Genomic DNA, 20,651 nt, shown 5'->3' on the forward strand with positions numbered 1-20,651 from the left:
TCTGGGAGAGAATATAAAAGCCATGCCGGGACCATCTCCTTCATCAAACAGCTTCTACAATAGTTCCTATACAGACTCAAGATGAGGTAAGTGTTTGGATAATATCTATACAAATTTGTTTTATGATATAATTTATAATTATAAAGTAAAAAGTTATGAGTTTGTTCATCTAATATGACAACAATAAACAGTAAAATACAGTTTACTATATATGTAATATTATTAGTAAATATATCTACACACACACACACACACACATGCATATATATATATATATATATATCGTTTTTCTCCTTATTATTACACATGTATAAACTAGAGCCTGACCGATATGGGTTTTTCATATTAGGGAGTAAAAACATTGCAATATCGATAAATCTGCCGATATTCTTTATAGTGCAGTACAGTACAGTAGTAGTGCTGTAGAATACAGTTAGCCTACAACAGAATATAGGCTATATACGTACAGTAAACAAATTTTTCTCGAAAATATCACTCAAATTATGTGATCAAACAATGACATTACAGATAATGGAGGCAGGGTATTTAACAACACACTTTATGCTTCAAATTAGTTTTTTTGATTGATTTATCAAAACGTGACAAATCTGGTGAAAATCATAGGGCCATGTAGCAAACGAATATGACAAGCTCATCATTGTTTATTTACTTTATAGCTTTCCCTCTTAAAAGACTAGTTTAAAAGTTGGCGTTACATCAACAATGCAACAGACTCAAGCCACCAGTGCACTGCCGTTTATCGGTATCTGATGGTACTGACAGCGATGTGACAAGCATGAGTGATATATGGATGTTTTAAGGGACGTATATTGAAATTGTAGTTTACGGGTAATTGTTTGTTAACGTTACAGTACGGTAAGTAGGCCTATTTCACAAACTAGTTAGCAATTTGCGTTTAAGACAATAACGCGTTCGGCCGATCGCCACCACAAGTGGACGAGGGAGACACATACCCGTTTACACCTGGGGTCTCTTTTAATCATTTTCGACCACTTCTGTCCTTATTTCTTCAAGCGGCGGGTTTATGGGCATGTACATGGATTTCTTCGGATTCTACAATGTACAAAATAAGCGCACACAATACAGCAGGTTTCACTACAGTTTAGACTTTGAAGGGAACAGGGTTTTTTTTTGCGTGCCATTATGTAGACGTTTGGAAGGAGTTATTTCTTTTGTGTCTGACGAGGTTTGATAATAAATGGCAAGTCCTCCGAGTCAAATGCAGAATCTCTTAAGATCCTTCAAATGTCGCTGCTCTCTTATCTTCATTTTATCCCACTCATTTTCATCTTCAGATCAGGGAACTGGGATGCTGTGGTTGGATCTTGATTTTGTCGTTCAGTGACACATTTTAAAAGAAAATAATTCTCTCATATAGCGATATTTTGATCGGGCTCTAATATAAACGAATATATACATGAATATTGCATATACATGAATAGTTACAGGTTTTACAATAATACTAATTCTATAAAATAATACAAATGTGCTGCTCTTTTTTGCCAGTATGGATCATGACGGAGTTTTGAGAACAAAACTTGACCAGCTGGAATGTCACTTCACCTGGGCTCTGAGAAAAGATGACATTGATCTTATTAGGCTGGATGAACAGCTCAAGTCGGATGTTGAGAAAGAAGAACAACTCACACAAACTTACAATGCTTTAGCATATGTAAAGTTCCTTCAGGGGTTTCTAGATGAGTCACTTAGCAACCTCATGACATCTTTGAAGCTTTACAAAGAGTGCTATGATGAGGAATTCAACAAATCTCTCATTGTCACCTATGGAAACCTTGCCTGGATCAACTACCACATGAAGAACTATACAGAGTGTGAAAGTTACCTGCAGAAAGTCCAGAAGATAAATGAAAACATTTCATCTGAGTCTTCATCTGTTCCTGAGGTGCTTGGTGAGAAGGGATGGACCTTTCGTGCATTTTCTTACAAGTATATTGAAAAATCCAAAGAATGTTTCAAGAAGGCTTTAGATCTGGAACCAGAAGTTGGTAAGTGGAACGCCGGTTTTGCCATCGCTCTACATCGAACAGAACATGGGAAATTCACCATTGAGAATTCACCCGCAGTCAAGCAATTGAGACGAGCCATTGAAAGAAATTCTGATGATGATGTTCTTACGCTCCTCTTAGCTATGCGACTGGTTATATACAAGAGCTATGAAGAGGCTGAAAGATTGGTGGAAGAGGCTTTAGAAAGATCTCCAGATCACCCACGGGTCTTGAGATATGCTGGACAATTCTTTCGAAAAAAAGGATCTGTGGACCGAGGTATTGCTCTATTGGGAAAAGCACTTGAACTTTCACCTAAATCAAGTGTCACACATCATCAGTTAGCTCTCTGCTATAAAATGAAGAAAATCAAACTGCAGCAGGAGGGAAATCATCATGCCAGATCATCAAGGGTTCAAGAGATTCGTGATCAGATCATCTACCATTTAGAAATGGCTATCACACATGCAACCGGCTTTGTCAAAGCTATGAGTGATCTAGCACTGCATTACGGAGAACAACATGACGTTTCACGAGCCGAAGAGATGTTTCAGGAGACGTTTAAGACAGCCAAAGAGAAAAATGATAATCTAAATGTGGTTCATTTTCATTACGCTGCATTCCAGTTGTACTGCAAAAGAGATGAAGTTTTAGCTATTAAGCACTACATGGAATGCCTGAAGATGAACCCAGGTTCATATGAAGGAAAGGGAAGTGAATACAAGTTGAAAAAGATTGCAGAAAAGCGCATTAATAAAAACACACAGGATGGGGAGGCTTATGGGATACTAGGGTTCATTCACAAAGAGAAAGGACAGACAAGCATAGCCATTGAGTGCTATGAGAAAGCTTTGCGTTATCAAGACAATGATGAGTACCTCTCCAATCTTTGTGCTCTCAGGCTGTCCATATAGTAAAGTTATGACAGTCTATGTGTTTATATAATCAAGGCCTAATAACATATCATTTTATGCACTTAATTATGAAAAATGTGAACAGACATCTTTAGTATTTACTACAGAAATTAGTTTTCATTGTTATGTCTCAGTTCTATCATATTTTTGTTTAATCTATGTTTTTTTTCTGTATGTCAGATGTTAAAAAGTATTTAAACATCATACATTTTATTTAAAAGGTACGTGTTAAAGATATTCAGAACGTTTGAACAGTTTATAACTGAAAAAGTAGACAGTATACATTTTATTTACTTTCTATTCATTCTAATCAAAATATTGACATACTTATGTTTGACAAATAGATCAATAGCTACATCCATAAAAAATGATAAGTGAAGTCTGTGGATGATAATTGGGGCGATTTCAGTTTAGTCCAGTAAAGGGCAGTTTGGAAAGCACAGACAGTTTTAGGAGACAAAACTGATTGCTACAATGAGCCGGTACAGATAACTACATTAACGGGACATTATTGCTCTCTTAACTCCCCCACTTACTGAATGAAGTGGTCAAACGTGACCAACGTGTAGCGTGTGAATCCACCATAACCCACAAAACAACAGGCAATGAACCAAAAAACTGGATACAGCAAACAAGACGGTTTTATCGTTCATCAGCTGGAAAAAATAATTTCTGAAAGTGAACTATATTTTTATCTTCACCCTTATATTCTCTTTAATTACGATCTTTTTTTATGTTCTTTTTTTGTTATCATTCATAGTGTGAACAGCCCTAAGTCTGGTTTTCCAAGCAATACCTGAACAATTTCCCATCAAACAGCTTCTAGAATATTTATCATACAGACTCATACAGTAGGCTAAGTGTTTGGCTGTTCTATTCCTAATAAACCATGATTAATAATTATTTGAAAAATTCAATTTTGTCAACTTAATCATATGTTGTACATGTATAGGCATATTTAGCGGGTGCATTCATACAAAGTGACTTGCAAGAGGGATATAAACAAAAACATTCATAGGGAGTCAATAATGCAAGACGTAACAAGTTACCAGTTATCTGATGATAAGAGAACTACCCATCATGAACCTTTATGTATAAAATGTAGATAAAGTAAAAATAAAGCCTCCTCATCGAATATCAACCTTCCATTAAAAGCTCTTGTCCTGCTTGGGAGAAAAACTGGGCGCGTTCTTTAGCCATGTTGAACAACAGCGTTGCTGATTATTGTTTCTACTATCGATACATATCCCCTTTTAAACCAGTGCAAGAACGCACAATTATCTCAGATAACTCAATCCAGCGATACTAATCATAAGCGGCAGGTGTGTTCGAAGAACCCAATTAGCCAGATCATGATTAGCACGATGATATAATCTTGGATGTGTCATTTGATCTCGGATGTAATAAGCGACGTACGAAGAACGTGCCCCAGGATGAACCAAACAATCCAAGATCATGCCAAATCGTCTACAATCAAATCCAGCTAACCGAGTTAGCAACGTGCGAAGAACGGGCCCCTGGTCCTCTCTCAATGACGGTCCCGTCGCTTGTCCTCTTATGCTCCCAATCTCCTCCTTGATATGAGACCGGTGCACGAACAGCTTAAGCTCGTAATCACTCACGCACCGGCCTCGAAAACCCGGCTCTCGTCCCGTCTACCTCACTACACTAGATTATTCTTTCTAGAAGATGACACTAATGTGCTGATAAATAAATCCCATTTCTTTAGCAGTATGGATCATGACAAAGTTTAAGGACAAAACTTCACCAGCTGGAAGTCCACATCACCTGAGCTTTGATGAAAGATGACATTGATCTTGTGAAAAAACACGTGCGATAGAAGCTCTGTTATGTAGCTGGGGCTAAACCGTTTAAGGCTTTATAAGTGATTAAAATAACTTTAAAGTCAACACAATACTTATCGGGTAGCCAGTGAAGGATGAGAAAATTGGGGTTATGTGATTGTCTGGGTTAGAACTAAAAACGCTCAGGAAGCGGGTCGGGGAACCGGACCAGGATTTGTTTTCCTCTCTCCACTCTCTTGTCTCTGTCGCTCCTTGTGCTTCCAGCTCCTCTTCTCTCATCTGGCCCCTGGGGGAGGGGGAGTAGAGCCCAGTCTCGGAAGTACCCCCCAGCCTGCGAGGGGCGATGGGGGTATGTGGCTAGAAGGGTGGGACGAGAGCCGTGAGGGATAGGCCGGTCACATGAGTGATAATAACGAGTATCAGCTGTGCGTGCACCGGTCTCACATCTCTCACAGAGGAGCTCAGGAAGCATAAGAGAGGAGTGAGAGGAGTGTTTGATGAGAGAGGTTTGATGTGTTAAGTTTGTGCTTATGTTTTATGGTCTTTTACTTCCGTGTTATTGTTTGTTTATTTTAATTAAAGTTTTGTTGACTGTTCGCCGGTTCCCACCTCCTTACTTCCCTACGTCTAAGAACTGTGTTACAATGACTAAATGTAAATGTAAATGTAAACATTTATTAACCACATGTAGATTATATTTTTTCTCTCTGGCTGTCTCAAACATCTGGCTGTCACATATGTGTCCGCCCACGGCCATCGGATGGACGGCGAAGGCAACTCATCCCTCTAAGCCGTTCAGAACCACCTCGGCCCTCGCTGGACGTGCATTCTCGTCCTCCGGCAAAGGGGCTTCAGCACTTCACTCAATGGTAGTGTTCTTCACTAAATGGCAGTGCTCCAGCTACTCGACACCAAGGCCACGGCCCAGGCGATAGGCAGATATTTGGCCAATCTCGTAGTGCTCGAGCGCCATCTGTGGCTGTCGCTCACAGAGATCAAAGAAGCTGACAAGGTCCCCTTCCTCGATGCTCCAATTTCTACTACCGGACTCTTCGGACCGGTGGTGGAGAGATTCACGGAACGCTTCACTGCAAATGAAATCCTCTCAGGCTATGAGGCATTTCCTGCCTAAAAGACCCGTATCCAGACCTTCGGAAGCTCACCCCAGGCCAGCTACGACTCAGCAGCCGGTGAAAACCCCTGCTGCTCAGAAGGCTATGGGAGCTGAGATACGCCAGATAATATCTCAGGGATATTCACTCCAGTTTGCTTGTCGACCCCCGCGATTCTGCTGGGTCATCCCCACCCGAGTGCAGAGCACGAATTCACACGTTCTGCGCATGGAAATAAGGAATTTAGCCACATGCACCACATGCAGACGGAAACGGCGTTTCAGAATGACTACACTGAAACAGATCCTCTCGCAAATACGCCCAGAGAACTGATTCTTCTCCCTGGATCTGAAAGACGCGTACTTTTACATCCAGATAGCCCCCCGTCACAGACGATTCTTGAGATTCGCCTACGAGGGCAAATACATGGTCCTCCCATTCGGACTCTCACGGGCTCCCCGTACTTTCACGAAGTGCATGGATGCGGCTCTATCCCCTCTTAGGCAGCAGGATCCGCATTCTAAACTACCTCGACGACTGACTTGTTCTAGCACAGTCGGAGGACGAGCGAAGGTCCCACAGATCCCTCCTCCTCAGCCATCTGGAATGCCTGCGGCTCAGGATCAAACTTGCAAAGAGCGTACTGTCCCCCAGCCATGGATCCCCATGGAAGGATCCCGTGTGGCTGGAGCCTCTGGGCACCACATGCAGACGGAAAGTGGTCACGACAGATGCCTCCAAAACAGGTTGGCCCACTGGTCGAACCAGGAAAGAAGCCTGCACATCAGTTGCCTGGAGATGCAGGCAGTATGGCTGCTCTTCGCTACTTCCTGCCGGTACTACAGGACCACCACGTCTTAGTCCGATCGGACAGCGTGACGGTAATATCCTACATAAATCACCAGGGAAGCCTCTCCTCAAGATGCATTCTTTCCCTGGTATTACGCCTCTTGGACTGGGCCCAGTCCAATCTGCGCTCACTGAGGGCAACTCATGTTCCAGTCAGACTGAACCAAGGAGCAGATATGTTATCGCGGAGCAATGTTCCTTCGGAGGAATGGACGCTCCACCCCAGGTCGGTTCAGCAAATCTGGGAAATCTTCGGCAAGGCAGAAGTCGACCTTTTTGCCTCAGAAGACAATACTCATTGCCCCATTTTTTGAAGGGCACTGTCACCTTGGCCCACAATTGGCCCAAAAATTACATTGAGCGTTCCGCCCCCTTCAGGCGGTCGGATCAGCTTTTGTGTGCTTCGATGGCCGCACCAGAGGTTCTCCGGTCTCGAAGCATATACTGTCTAAATGGATAGTTGAGGCTATTGCGCTGGCATATTCTTCTGTGGGCCTTCAATGTCCCACAGGAATTAGAGCCCATTTCACTAGAGGCCGATACTCTTCCTGGGCCTGGTCTAGGGATGTCTCCATAGAGGATATCTGTGCGGCAGCCTGCTGGGCTTCGCCGTCCACATTTACCAGATTCTACAGTCTGGACGTTCCGGCCCTCCAGGCCCGTGTCCTTTCTACTTAAACTAGGCTGCTGGACCTCGGTTTTCAAACCACACCAGCACCTAGCACACTGTTGGGACGATCAACCGGACTAGGCCACCTATTAGCTTGGCCTTTTCCGCCTTCAGCAGGGATTCCCTGCTCCATACCCTGTCCCCGAGCAAAGGCTCCGGGACTAACTGGTGTTTTTCGTTCCATTTGTTGCACGGCGTGATTATACTGGTACCCCATAGCATCCTGCTACGCAGTACGAGTGAAGTATCGATAGGGAACGTCCTCGGTTCCCTGAGATACGGGAACGAGTACTGCGTTCCTGGCCGTGATACAAGCTGCATATGGTCGTCGCTTCAGTCGAAGAAACCTGAGGACACAACGGCGATGTGTCTGCTTATTTAGCCATAAGCCCCGCCCCTTTTGGCAGGTGCCATCACTATTGGTCCGTGCAGCTTTGCTGCCATTGGTTTAAAGTTTGACTTTTCTCACACCAATGGCCGTGCAGTTTTCACTGCACTATTGAAAAGCAATTCAGTCATCGGAGAAAAAGGAGTTTTCCCCATATCGTCCTGCTACGCAGTACTCGTTCCCGTATCTCAGGGAACCGAGGTTACGTTAGTAACCGAGTACGTTAGTGTTTTTTTTTTTCATTTGTCTGTCGAGTATTCGCCAAAGAGGTGTGTTTTAAGTAGTTTTTTGAAGTTTGTGAGAGATGTGGTTGACCAGACCGCATTAGGAAGAATGTTCCATCAGGAAGGAGTTGTGAAGTGCCCTTATGAGAAGGTATTAGAAGGCGACGGGTGACGGAGTCTAGTAGTGTGTAAAAGTATGCTGAATTCCAGAAGTGCATCAATAAAAACACACAGGACGGAAAGGCTTATGGGATACTAGGGTTCATTCACAAAGAGAAAGGAGAGAAGAGGCAAGCCATTGAGTGCTATGAGAAAGCTTTAAGTTATGGAGACAATGATGAGAACCTCTCCAATCTTTACATTTATATTTACATTTAGTCATTTAGCAGACTGCTCTCAGACTGGCCATGCAGTAAAATTATGACATTCGATTTGTTTCACATAATCATTGCCTATATATCATTATTTTAGCTACTTGTAGTAGAAGATCCAAGCACCTCACACACAAAGGACCCGTTTACATAATTCACAACTTGCATTCACTCAGACAAAAGCAATATGGCCCCTTTAAGGAGGCGGAGCCTGTATTGCGGTCGTTCCGTTGTGTTCTAGTGTTCTAGTGTTTGTTGAGTTTTTGATTACATCTGCTGCGTTGGCAATTTAAATCTCATGCTGCTTCCTCATATTATTTTAGTGCTACATTGGTGATCCCTAGTCAGAACAACTACCTAAAGACTGGCACCTTTTTGCGGACAGAATATCAATACTTTCGATTTCGTAAAAACAGGCTAAACTAACAGTAATTTATTTATTGATCAAAGTGCTGTAATCCTTTGGCATATTTTGATTGTTATGCAGAACATGAGGTAGGTTTTGCCTTTATGGTTTCACTTTCATCTGTCGAACTGTTAATATTAAGCTTTATCTTTATCTTAATAATTAGCTTTATCTTTAACTTTATTTTACTTATATGTATATATTTAAAAAATGCAGTTGTACTAGAGATGAACCTCCCGAAACTGAACTGGCAGAGCTGTAATGTCACTTCACGTGGGATATGAAAAAAGAAGACACAAACATCATTTGCAATGATCATTTAACAAGACTCGAGCAGCATCGTGACTTAAATCTGGGTCAGAAGTCAGGGATCGCACACACGCACAAATCTTTGGCATACGTCAAGTATCTCTTGGGTTCTTATGAGGAAGCCTTTACAAACTTGCAGAAGTCTGAGGAGCTCACTAAAAATTATTATGGGGACAACTGTGACGAGAGACTCATTGTTACTTATGGAAACTTCGCTTGGTTACACTTTCACATGAAGCAGTAGGCTGAATGCAAAAGTTACCTGGACAAACTGAAGGAGATCAGAGAATCAAAACCACCTGTCCCCCCTTCTGTTCTTTATCCTGACGTAGTTAGTGAGAAGGCCTGGGCCTTGTTTAAATTTTCACGTGAATACTATAACAGAGCTATAGAGTGTTTCAGAAAGGTGTTAGAGCTAGAGCCGGAAAGAGGTGAGTGGAATGCTGGTTATGCCATTGCACTCTATAGAACAGAAACTAAATGCACTAGTCCAGAAGATTCTTCTGCAATTCAACAACTCAAACGGGCGATAGAAACAAATCCAGATAATGATGAATTAAAGCTTCTTTTAGCTCTGAGACTTGCTGAGTTTAAGCTGTTTGATGAAGCAGAGGATCTGGTGGAAAGGGCTCTTGATAAGTCTCCAGATAGTCCCCATGTGATTCGATATGTGGGGAAATACCTAAGAAACTATGGACAAAATGTAGACCGGTCTATTGGCCTGTTGAAAAGAGCATTAGACGTTACTCCAAATTCTGCATTTATACACCATCAGTTAGCTCTGTGCTACAAACAGGAAAAAGAACAATTCAGGGCACACATTGAGAGTCAGAGATTTCGTGATTTGAGCATCTCTCATTTTGAAAAAGCTGTCACTCTGAAGACTGGCTTCATTGTTGCTATGGCACAGCTGGCAGCTCTCTACGGTGAGGACGGACAAATCGATCGGGCTGATGAGATGTTTCAGACAGCCTTTCTTTCAGAGAAGGAGAAAAATGACGGACTACAAAAAATGTATTTGTATTATGGTGAGTTTCAGCAGTATAGAAAAAGATGTCAACCACTGGCCATCAAATACTACCAGGACTGTTTGATGATGGGACCTGATACACCAGTTGGAAAGAAAAGTGTTAAGAATCTGACAAAGATTGCTAACAAGCGTTTATTTTATAACAAAAATGATACAAGGGCTTTAGGGATACAGGAATTTATTGAGCATGTTACAAGTGATAAAGAATCAGAGCATGTTCTAGAATCTACATGCAATGAGAAATAGTGCAAAATGTATATTGTTTATATGCTAAATGCTAAGTTTGTCTTTACAAAAACTGATAAAGAACAATCTGAATAAGTATTGGGCTAAACATTAGTTTACACAAACTGTAATACTGTAATGTAGTAAATATTTTCGCAAGCTGTAAAGATTCAAGATTTACATTTATGCATTTTGAAGACGCTTTTATCTGAAGCAGCTTACATAGTTATACATTATACATTCTATACATATAGTACTATACATTTGTTTATGACAATGTGCAATCCCCTGGGATCGAACCCATGACCGTGGCGTTACTAGTGTCATCAACCACTGAACCACAGGAAAGATAAATGACATACATTTATAAATAATTACTTTTCACAAAAACAAAATTGTGATTGCAGTTATCTTTTAATCACATGCCATCTTACTTATATTGTTGATCAACACTGCCCTCCACTGGTGTGACAATGACTTTAATAGGGATTTCAATAAAAGTTCAGTATTCTGTATGTAAAAGTTCTACCAAAAAGGTTTCGCTCTTATAAAATCATGTGTTATTGTACAGTGTTATTAACAATATATATATTTTCCAAAGAACCTAGACAGAAGATGTCATAATATTTAACAATTCTTAACCATAAAACTAAGAAATGTTGTATTGTAACTGTTCATTTTACTTACCTAATAGTTCAGACTTAGGCCTATATGTTAAAAATGTTTTCATAAATCATGAATCATTATTCTTAGAAGCTGAATAAGTCTGAAAAAACTTCACACAGGTTTGGTTGTTCTAAGGGAGCACGGCTGAGATGGGCTTAACAATATGTAAATGTTCAAATTGGGTAATTTTTTATACATTTTATTCAAAATGAGAAAAGGGGACAACTTGTTAATGTGTTATATTTTATTCTGTGGTATTTTCTGTTATGTTTTAGTTTCTGTAATGTTAGATATGTTTTAATATTATGTAGAAGAGTTGAGCATTAAAAGGCTAATTGAGAACTCTTGAATGTTGCTTTATAAGACATTTCATTGGAAGTGCTTGAACCAAGTTTGTGCTACAAGCTAACAACGATGTAAAGATATTAGAATTTTTAACTACTATCAATATTTGAATTGATGTTGGTGGAAGTTAGGTTTTGTGTACAGAACACTTAATTCCTTTTGAAAAATGAGAACATATGAACTCTTTGACATAACGTCCTTTTGTGTTGGGGCTACATGAATAGTTTTTTAGGGGTTACCATAGTTGTGAAGAGTAACGGTTTTACTGAATTTGGGGACAAATCAACTTAATAAACTAAATCAAATTAGTTGAAGAATTAAAATTAACTTGTCTTTACAATTCATCAAGTTTAAGTTCAGATAAGAATCAGAATCAGAAAGAGCTTTATTGCCAAGTATGCTTGCACATACAAGGAATTTATTTTTGTGACATAACCTTCCAGTACACAGAGACAACAACACACAGACAAGAAATAGGCAAATAAATAAGTGTATAAACAATTGTGCTAGAAATTATAATGGGAAAGGATTAAGTAGATGCAGAGATGTACTAGGATGGAGGGGTAACAATAAATATAAGGATATTGCACATTTTTATTGCATAAGTGGGGAACATTTAACTGTTCATGAGGTAGATTGCCTGGGGGAAGAAACTGTTCTTGTGCCTGACTGTCCTGGTATTTGCGGCTCTGAAGCGCCGGCCAGATGGCAAAAGTTCAAAGATGGGGTAACTTGGATGTGAGGGATCTAGAGTGATTTTCCTAGCCCTTTTCCTCACTCTGGATGTATACAGTTCTTGAGGGGTGGGCAGGGGAGTACCAATAATCCTTTCAGCAGTCCGAATGTCTTCTGATGTCTGATTTTGTAGCTGAACCAAACCAGACAGTTATTGAAGTGCACAGTACAGACTCAATGACGGATGAGTAGAACTGTTTCAGCAGCTCCTGTGGCAGGTTAAACTTCCTCAGCTGGCGAAGGAAGTACAACCTTTGTTGGGCCTTTTTCACAATTGAATCAATAAGCCAAATCAATTCAATTGTGTGGAAATGGGTGTCATATTAAATTTAAGTTGATTCAACCATTTATTTGAGTGTGATGTTAATTATTTGTTGTAAAAACACAAATAAAATAAAAATCGCTTCAATTAACATTTTAATAAGTTTAATGGCTTTATTTGTCATTATTTGTAACCACACATACCTTAAATCTTTAATCTAGGGTCTATATTCAATCTTGAAAGCATTTCCCTAATTTCTTAAATAGAGAATGATTCAGTATTATACTGAACAAATACCAATCTATTCACGAAGAAAATGCAGAGAAGCATCAAGCCATTGAGTGCTATGCGAAAGCTTAGAGTAATATAGACAATCATGAGTATTTTACTAATCTCTGTGCTCTCTGGCTGTCCATACAGTAATGACACTAAAAGTTCTATAAGTTCTATAATATCAGCATTATATCATTATGTAACGTAACATTTGCTTCAATTTCTTCCACTCATTTTACAATGATATATCCATTAATATTATTGCCTGCCAACATATGCACACTGAAAGAGAATTTTCTGAAGGGTCTCTTTTAGAAAATAGGGATATGATTGGCCCGCAGGGACATCACCCACTGCTGACTCCAGAGGAGGCGTCGGGCGACCTTTGAGTGTTTCAGGGCGACCGCTGACTGCTGACAAGGGCCAGGCAGCACAGCATCGACTGGGCATGCTGCATGGTAACAGAGTGTTTTTTAGCGAGAGAGATCGTAAGTCAGTGGACTCAAACGGCGGTATGCACAGAGCTCTCAGGACCATGGAGAGGTCCCAGAGCAGGACAGAATGTGGCCGGGGAGGGGGCCCGGTCACCGTCCAGCAACTTTTGGAGATAAGAGAAAATGTGAACTATCTCACAGCTCAAAAGATCTCGTTTGCACCAGCCAGTGGAGATTTTGAGAGTACAGGCACCTTGCGGAAGAAGCTCTGGCCTCAGTAGCTGAGTAGCTCATTCAGCGAGGTATTGGTGGGAGGTGGAGTGGGACAGTGAAAAGAGTAGAAGGTTGAGAAAAGTTGACGTGGGTTAGATGAAGTTTGGATTTTTTTAAAGTACTCTGTTTTGGCTGCAGATATATCAGATGTACTGCACGGCACAGCTATCTGGCTCCTTCCTTATCAGCAGCCAATGAGCTTCTCTACGCTTAATTCTCTGCTAGGGATTGTTGTAGCAGTGCAGGGCGTTTCAAAGAGCATCTGGATCCAAGAATTTTTTAGCAACCATATATCATGTTCAAATAAGTTTTATGTTAGCAGTTTTGCATTGTATCTGATGAACATTTCTTCAATGTTCTGCGTGTTCAGAATTGAAGAGAGGCCAGTCAAAGTAAAATCTTGAAGTTTATTGATCAGAAGATTCAAAAATACAACAGCTGCTGGGTGGGTTGCCTCAGACGCACACGTCTCACACAAAGAACCGACGTCTTACAAAGGACCCACAACGAAGAACAATTTTACATGGTATTTATAATATTTATGATATCTTTTCTTAGCCCGAGAAGCTGATGTCCTTTCTCGGACTTGGAATCTTGGGAAAACGTCGAATCCGCTTTCTCTCCTTTGTTCTGCCTCAGCCAACCAGCTCACACTGCTTTCCCCGACCATTTGTGGAGCATCACACGAGACCCCATATCTCACCAAATTCCGACGAGCTCTGCGTAATCTGATCTTTACACACACACACATATTATTCTGGTACAGAAAGTTCACTCAAAATCAGCCCTTAACTCAACTCACACACTGGTTATATTTTCAACATATTATGTACAGTTAGTGATCAATAATGAAATCATAAAGCATATTAAATGTAAAAGCACGTTTAAACCACAATAAAAAATCACAATAAAAATCCTTCATATGCTTGAGCTTATATTAAGCTTTTGGCAGCAGCATTTATGCATCTGCGTTTATACACCTTGGGCATCATGCAGTCTAGAACCGAAGTAAATGATATGAGAACAGGCTTAATGAATAATTTCTCGGTAGTTTGTATTTTTCTTACTGGTACAGCATGTCCTGGGAACCAAAGTTGTTGTCCACACGGACTGATATAAGTGTTGCACAGGAAGACAAATGAATAGCATTCACATTTGCAGGTGCTATTTCTGTAATGAAGCAGGTTTCATTGTCTGAAATGTATTTGTATATATTTGTGTATCATGTCAGTGTGTGAATAGGTCGGGTGTGGTGAGTGTGCTCAACGGCAGAAGCATGTGACCCTGACTTTATTTAACCCGCAAACATTTCACAAAACCTACCATACCCTCTCCATTCTTTCAGTTTCTATTCTTATTTTCACCCTCCCAGCTCTGGGAATATTAAAGCCGCCTCCATGCACCATCTTCCTCATCAAACAACATCTAGAACATACAGAATCAGTCCAAGATGAGGTCAGTGTTTGGCTATATTGTAATCTATCCAAGTAAATGTTATGATATTATTTTTAAGCGTAACATATAAGATTTTAACTTCTTGCTAAACTAGCTCTTAGTAAACCATAGTTCCTATAGTTCACCTAGTATGAGGACAAACATGTGATTGTAAAACAGGGCTAATTTGAAATGTAAATTCTGCAAGGGCTTGAGTTCAATTTTATATTATTTAATAACAAATAATTTATAGTAATAGTATGTATATGTGTAACAGGAGACTGTCTATGCTAACCAATAACTGTCTATGTCTTGTGTCCAAAAAAATGTTATATGCCCTCCTACTTGTAATACACTTTAGGTAAAAGAGTCTGCCAAATTATCAAATCTAAATGTAATACTACATGAATGTTAAAATCTAGTACAATTAAAAAATAATACCATTATAAATATGTGAATTTCTCATATAAGTTTTATACAGTATTTTTATTTCTTTACCAGTATGGATCATGATAGAGTTTTGAAAAAAAACCTTGACCAGCTGGAATGTCACTTTACCTGGACTCTGATAAAAGATGATTTAGATCTACTTAGCGTTCTCAATAGGTTGGATGAACAGCTTAAGTTGGATTGTGATAAAAAAGAAATACTCGCACAAACTTACAATGCTTTAGCATATGTGAAGTTCCTTCAAGGGTTTCAGGAAGAGGCACTTAACAATGTCATGACATCAATGAAGCTTCACAAAGAGTGCCATGGGGAGGAATTCAACAAATCTCTCATTGTCACCTATGGAAATTTTGCCTGGATAAACTACCACATGAAGAACTATACAGAGTGTGAAAGTTACCTGCAGAAAGTCGAGAAGATAATTGAAAACATTTCATCTGAGTCTTCATCTGTTCCTGAGGTGCTTGGTGAGAAGGGATGGACCTTTCTTAAATTTTCTCGCAAGTATTATGAGAGAGCCAAAGAATGTTTTAAGAAGGCTTTAGATCTGGAACCAGAAGATGGTGAGTGGAACACTGGTTATGCCATCGCTCTGCATCGAACAGAATATGGGGAATTCACTGTTGAGACTTCACCCATAATCCAGCACATGAGACGAGCCATTGAAACAAATCCTGATGATGATGTTCTTAAGGTCCTCTTAGCTATGCAACTGGTTGTATACAAGAGCTATGAAGAGGCTGAAAGATTGGTTGAAGAAGCTTTAGAAAGATCTCCAGATCACCCACATGTCTTACGATATTCTGGAAAATTCTTTAGATATAGAGATGTGGACAGGGCTATTGATCTGTTGAGCAAAGCCCTTGAATGGTCACCTAATTCAAGTCTCACACATCACCAGTTAGCTCTCTGCTATGAGAATAAGAAAATCCAACTACTGCACAAAGGAAATCATCATGCCAGAGCATCTTGGATTCAACAGATTCGTGATCAGATCATCTACCATTTAGAAATGGCTACTACCCATGCACCCTGCTTTATCCTAGCTTTGAGTGATCTAGCACTACATTATGGAGAACGGCGTGAGATTCCACGAGCTGAAGAGATGTTTCAGATGATCTTCAAAACAGCCAAAGAGAAAAATGACAATCTACACGTGGTTCATTTTTATTATGCTGAATTTCAGTTGTACAGCAAGAGAAGTGAAGCTCTAGCTATCAAGCACTACATGAAATGCCTGGAGACGAGCCCAGGTTCACCTGAAGGGAAGAAAAGTGCTCGTGGCTTAAGAAAGATTAGAGAGAAGCGGATTCTTAGAAACACACAGGACGGGGAGGCTTATGCAATACTAGGGTTCATTCACAAAGAAAAAGGAGAGAAGAGCCAAGCAATTGAGTGCTACGAGAAAGCTTTGAGCTTTGGAGACAATGATGCGTACCTCTCCAATCTTTGTGCTCTCAGACTGGCCATCCAGTAATGACACTCTAAGTCACATTATATCGTGTGTGACGTAACATTTGCTTCAATTGCTATAATTATAAGCTTTTAATAAGATATAACTTATAACGCAATAATTTATATTATAGGGATCAAACCCACAGTCTTGTGTTGTTAACGCAATGCTCCTACCAATGAGCTACAGGAAAGCTTTTTATATTTATAGCTTTACATATTTTAAGTATATTGGCACTATAACTTGTTAAATGAAATCATACATATTTTAACACTATTTCTAACAATCTTACATTTGGGCTTTGTGTTTGTTTGTTTGATTGAATGTTTAAAATATTTATAACACCAAGAGAAAATATGGGAAATTTATTGAAAATAAATTATTTAAAATATTGTTTTGCCTTTCTCCAGCACAACATCAATTGTCAAATATGGTACCCTCACATCATCTTCTGTCCTGTCAGAAGGAGACTAATCATTATTTCACTTGAATGGAAGTGGATCATATCTAGTAGGTTACACTCAGAACATTATTCAGAAGAAAATACTTCAGACTGTTGTTTACCAAAGTGCAGAAAGTGAAAATTCTAAGTAATGTAAGCATCACGAATATTTTATATAAAAAGTTACTGCTGGCATCAAGCATGCTTTGTTGAATGAATTAATAGTTCAATTAATAAAGCAAGCATTGTATGGATATAATTGGAAAGTAGAGGATGTCAATACTTCGGATGCACATCTAAAATATCTTTGGGGGTTTTCATTCTGTGCGCATGCTCACCTGTTCCACAAGACTGCAGATTGCTTCTCCAGAATCCTTATGGTTTTTATAGAGTCGCTGGCACTCTGCTATTTCCTCACACAAATGTAAAGGTTTGGTTGTCACGCAGAAAATGAGGTTAGTTATTGACTAATTTTCAAACTTTTGTTTAGTAGTTTAAGCTGGACGTGGATCGAAACGGTTCATAAGAGAAACCAAACATTTGAAATGCTGCCTATTGTAATATGATCGAATGACCAGAGATCTATTATTTTTGCACTAAACCTATAATTTAAACAACATTTGTCAACATAGCATTTATTAAACTTTGTATTATTCTTAATATTAACATGCATCACAGTTATTCCATCAGAGCAGTTAAAGATAAATTATCTGTTATTGTTATCTTTAAATTACACTATGTACATTATATATGTAATATTATTTTGTGGGGATTTATGATGCATTTGTGGGGTAAAAATGAATTAGAAAACAAAAGGTAGACTCTGTGCATATAACAGCTACGTATGAAACAACTACATTAGCAAATGTATGCATTTCCCATGTACTTTAGGAGGTGTGGAGGGCAGAAAGTGGACTTATGGAAACTTCGCTTTGTTAAACTTTCACATGAAGCAGTTTGCTGAATGCAAAAATTGACAAACTGAAAGAGATTAGTGAAAATAATCCACCTGTCTCGCCTTGGATGTTCATCATGTGATTAGTAAGAAAGCCTGTGCCTTTTTTAATTGTTAGAGCTATAGAGTGTTTCAGAAAAGCTTTTAGGAGCCTGAAGAAAGTGAGTGGAATTCTGGTTATGCCATTGTACTATATAGAATGTGAAAGTCCGGAGGATTCATCTGCAATCCAACAACTAAGACAGGTGTTAGAAACAAATCCAGATAATGATGAACTAAAGCTTTTTTTAAGATCTGAGACTTGCTGAGTTTAAGCTGTTTGATGAAGCAGAGGATCTGGTGGAAAGGGCTCTTGATAAGTCTCCAGATAGTCCACATGTGATTCGATATATGGGAATTGTTGAGAGTGGCTTTATTGTTGCAATGGCACAGCTGGCAGGTCTCTACAGTGAGGACGGACAAATCGATCGTGCTGATCAAGTGTTTCAGACAGCTTTGTTTACATCTAAAGACAAAACTTTAATTCAAGCACTTTACTTGTATTTTGGCAAATTCCAGTAGTTCAGCAAGTGTGGCTATCAGATATTACAAAGACTGTTTAAAGATTGTACCAGATGGGAAGAAAAGTGTTAAGAATCAGAGAAAGATTGCTAACAAGAGTTTATCTAGAAACAGACACCAGGGGCCCGTTGCACAAAAGTAGAATTAAGAAAGCTAGGAAAATAGAACAGTCGCGGCTTGACCTAGTTTAATCAGTGCATCCTGGCTTAATCCGTTGCTCGTTTGCTGAGCCAGGATAAGAACGCGCGGATATGTCAAGCCAGGTGTATATAGTTTGGATAAATGCACGTTTACGGCATTCTTAAAATGATCACGAAATCGATCAAAGAATCACTGATGCAGAAATGGACAAAACCCGTGCGGCCTACTTTTCGCGTAATGAGCAACAGCTTCTTATGGAAACGTACGAAGAAGTGAAACATATAATATGTAAAAATGGCAATACAGCTGCTGTGATAAAACAACGAGAGAATGCATGGCAAACAATAGCGGACCGATTGAATGCGTAAGTAGTCCAAATAACCACTGCTCCACTGAAACCCTCATAATGACAATTCAAGGAGTTACTTGTCATTTTCAAAAATAATTGTATACTTTGCCTTAAATGTGGACATGCATTTAACATAAAGAATAATTGCAAACACTTACCCACTATGTGCATCTATTTGATCTATTTAGTTTATTTTATGTCTATAATCTTTTTACTCTTATCTATTTGTAATCTTTTTTTGCTCTTTTTATCAATCTAATCTATTTAATAATTTAAAGCAAGTCAAGATTAAATACAAGAATATTTTGCAGGCTGGTAAGTGACTTGTTTGCAAAGAACATAGGTGACATGTTGGCTGACATTTTATTGTCTGATTTTAGCAATAAAAAAAAGTCATATATCTGGTATGGGGGTGGCCCTCCAACCCAAGACTTCACCACAGCAGAGGAGCTGGCCCTGGACTTAAATAAAGGGAAGCCAGTGATTGAAGGGATCCAGGGAGGGACAGCCACTGACTCTGGCCCAGCAAGAGATACTGACCTCTTCATACAAGGTACATTATTGCCATACTACTGCACATGGAAAATATTGAAATCCATATATATTTATGTGGACTGTGCGACTTTGCCTTACCTTTCAGTGGCTGGTAACACCAGATTTGCCTGTGAGTACTCTTTATTGAATCATAGGCTTTGCATGTCCTGTCAAAAATATCATTAGAAGTATTGAATATGGTGTTAAAAGGTGTTCACAGAATTCACAAACTGTCAGATATCTCTACACAATGCATCTTAAGAAACAGATCGAGCTGACAGAAGTCAAGATTGATGTGAACAAAAGAAAGCTGCAGGACATGGACCTTGAGATGCAAATTAAACGCAAGACACCGAGGAAACTAGAACTGGAAATCCAGAAACTAGAAAGAGAAGTAAGTGACTCCAGTTCATACTGTAACCATGACTGTAACACAATGTATTAATAATCATAATTTCTTCTCTCCAAAGCTCCAAGCTGACAAGTGATGACACCAAAATAATAAAAGAAAAATATTCCAAAACCATTGTAGTCTTGTAACTTTTTTATGTATGTCAAGTACACTTTAGTTATTGATCCAGTGAAGTGGAACTAGAATTTGGGAAGATGACCACAGTGTGTGCTACCGATGCCAAATAAAATGCATATAGCCTACATTATCCTTTATTAATGGATGGGCTAAATCAAAACTCAATTAACTGAAATAATTTGCAATGTATTGTTCTCTAACAAGTCTACCATTTCTGTTATCTGGGGATATGGCACCATTGTCCCAATCAACATCCAAAGCAACTCTGGGAGCCCTTTCTTTTCTTAGGCTGGCAATATTGTGCAGCACTGTGCAGGCAACAGTCACGTCACATGCTCTGTCTGGGGAGACCCTCAGGTGGTGCAGGCACTGAAATCGTGATTTCAGGAGGCCGAAGGTCATTTCAATTCGAGCTCTGGTTTTGGCATGGGCATGGTTGTAAGCTTGCTGTGCTGGGGTTTGGGGGTCTGGCCTTTGTCCCCCAG

General features: G+C 39.5%; 2 protein-coding genes and 1 pseudogene across 3 annotated transcripts; all 3 read left to right on the forward strand.

Moving 5' to 3' along the window:
• The first annotated feature begins 42 nt into the window (after positions 1 to 42).
• On the forward strand, positions 43 to 3,856 carry LOC306905537 (interferon-induced protein with tetratricopeptide repeats 5-like). Its single transcript, XM_079476214.1, has 2 exons — positions 43 to 86; positions 1,528 to 3,856. The coding sequence occupies exons 1-2, from the start codon at positions 82 to 84 to the stop codon at positions 2,939 to 2,941; spliced, it is 1,419 nt and encodes a 472-aa protein (XP_079332340.1). The 5' UTR covers positions 43 to 81; the 3' UTR covers positions 2,942 to 3,856.
• Positions 3,857 to 8,731: 4,875 nt separating this feature from the next.
• LOC306905539 (interferon-induced protein with tetratricopeptide repeats 5-like) lies at positions 8,732 to 11,330 on the forward strand (annotated as a pseudogene). Its single transcript, XR_013788349.1, has 2 exons — positions 8,732 to 8,855; positions 8,983 to 11,330. The product of XR_013788349.1 is annotated as an interferon-induced protein with tetratricopeptide repeats 5-like (transcript).
• Positions 11,331 to 14,444: 3,114 nt separating this feature from the next.
• On the forward strand, positions 14,445 to 17,040 carry LOC306905535 (interferon-induced protein with tetratricopeptide repeats 5-like). The gene is made up of 2 exons (XM_079476211.1): positions 14,445 to 14,773; positions 15,254 to 17,040. Exons 1-2 carry the CDS (start codon positions 14,769 to 14,771, stop codon positions 16,677 to 16,679), a joined length of 1,431 nt encoding a protein of 476 aa, XP_079332337.1. The 5' UTR covers positions 14,445 to 14,768; the 3' UTR covers positions 16,680 to 17,040.
• Positions 17,041 to 20,651: the final 3,611 nt, after the last annotated feature.

Source organism: Barbatula barbatula (assembly GCF_947034865.1).
Source record: "Barbatula barbatula genome assembly, chromosome: 16".
NCBI classification, from domain to species: domain Eukaryota; kingdom Metazoa; phylum Chordata; class Actinopteri; order Cypriniformes; family Nemacheilidae; genus Barbatula; species Barbatula barbatula.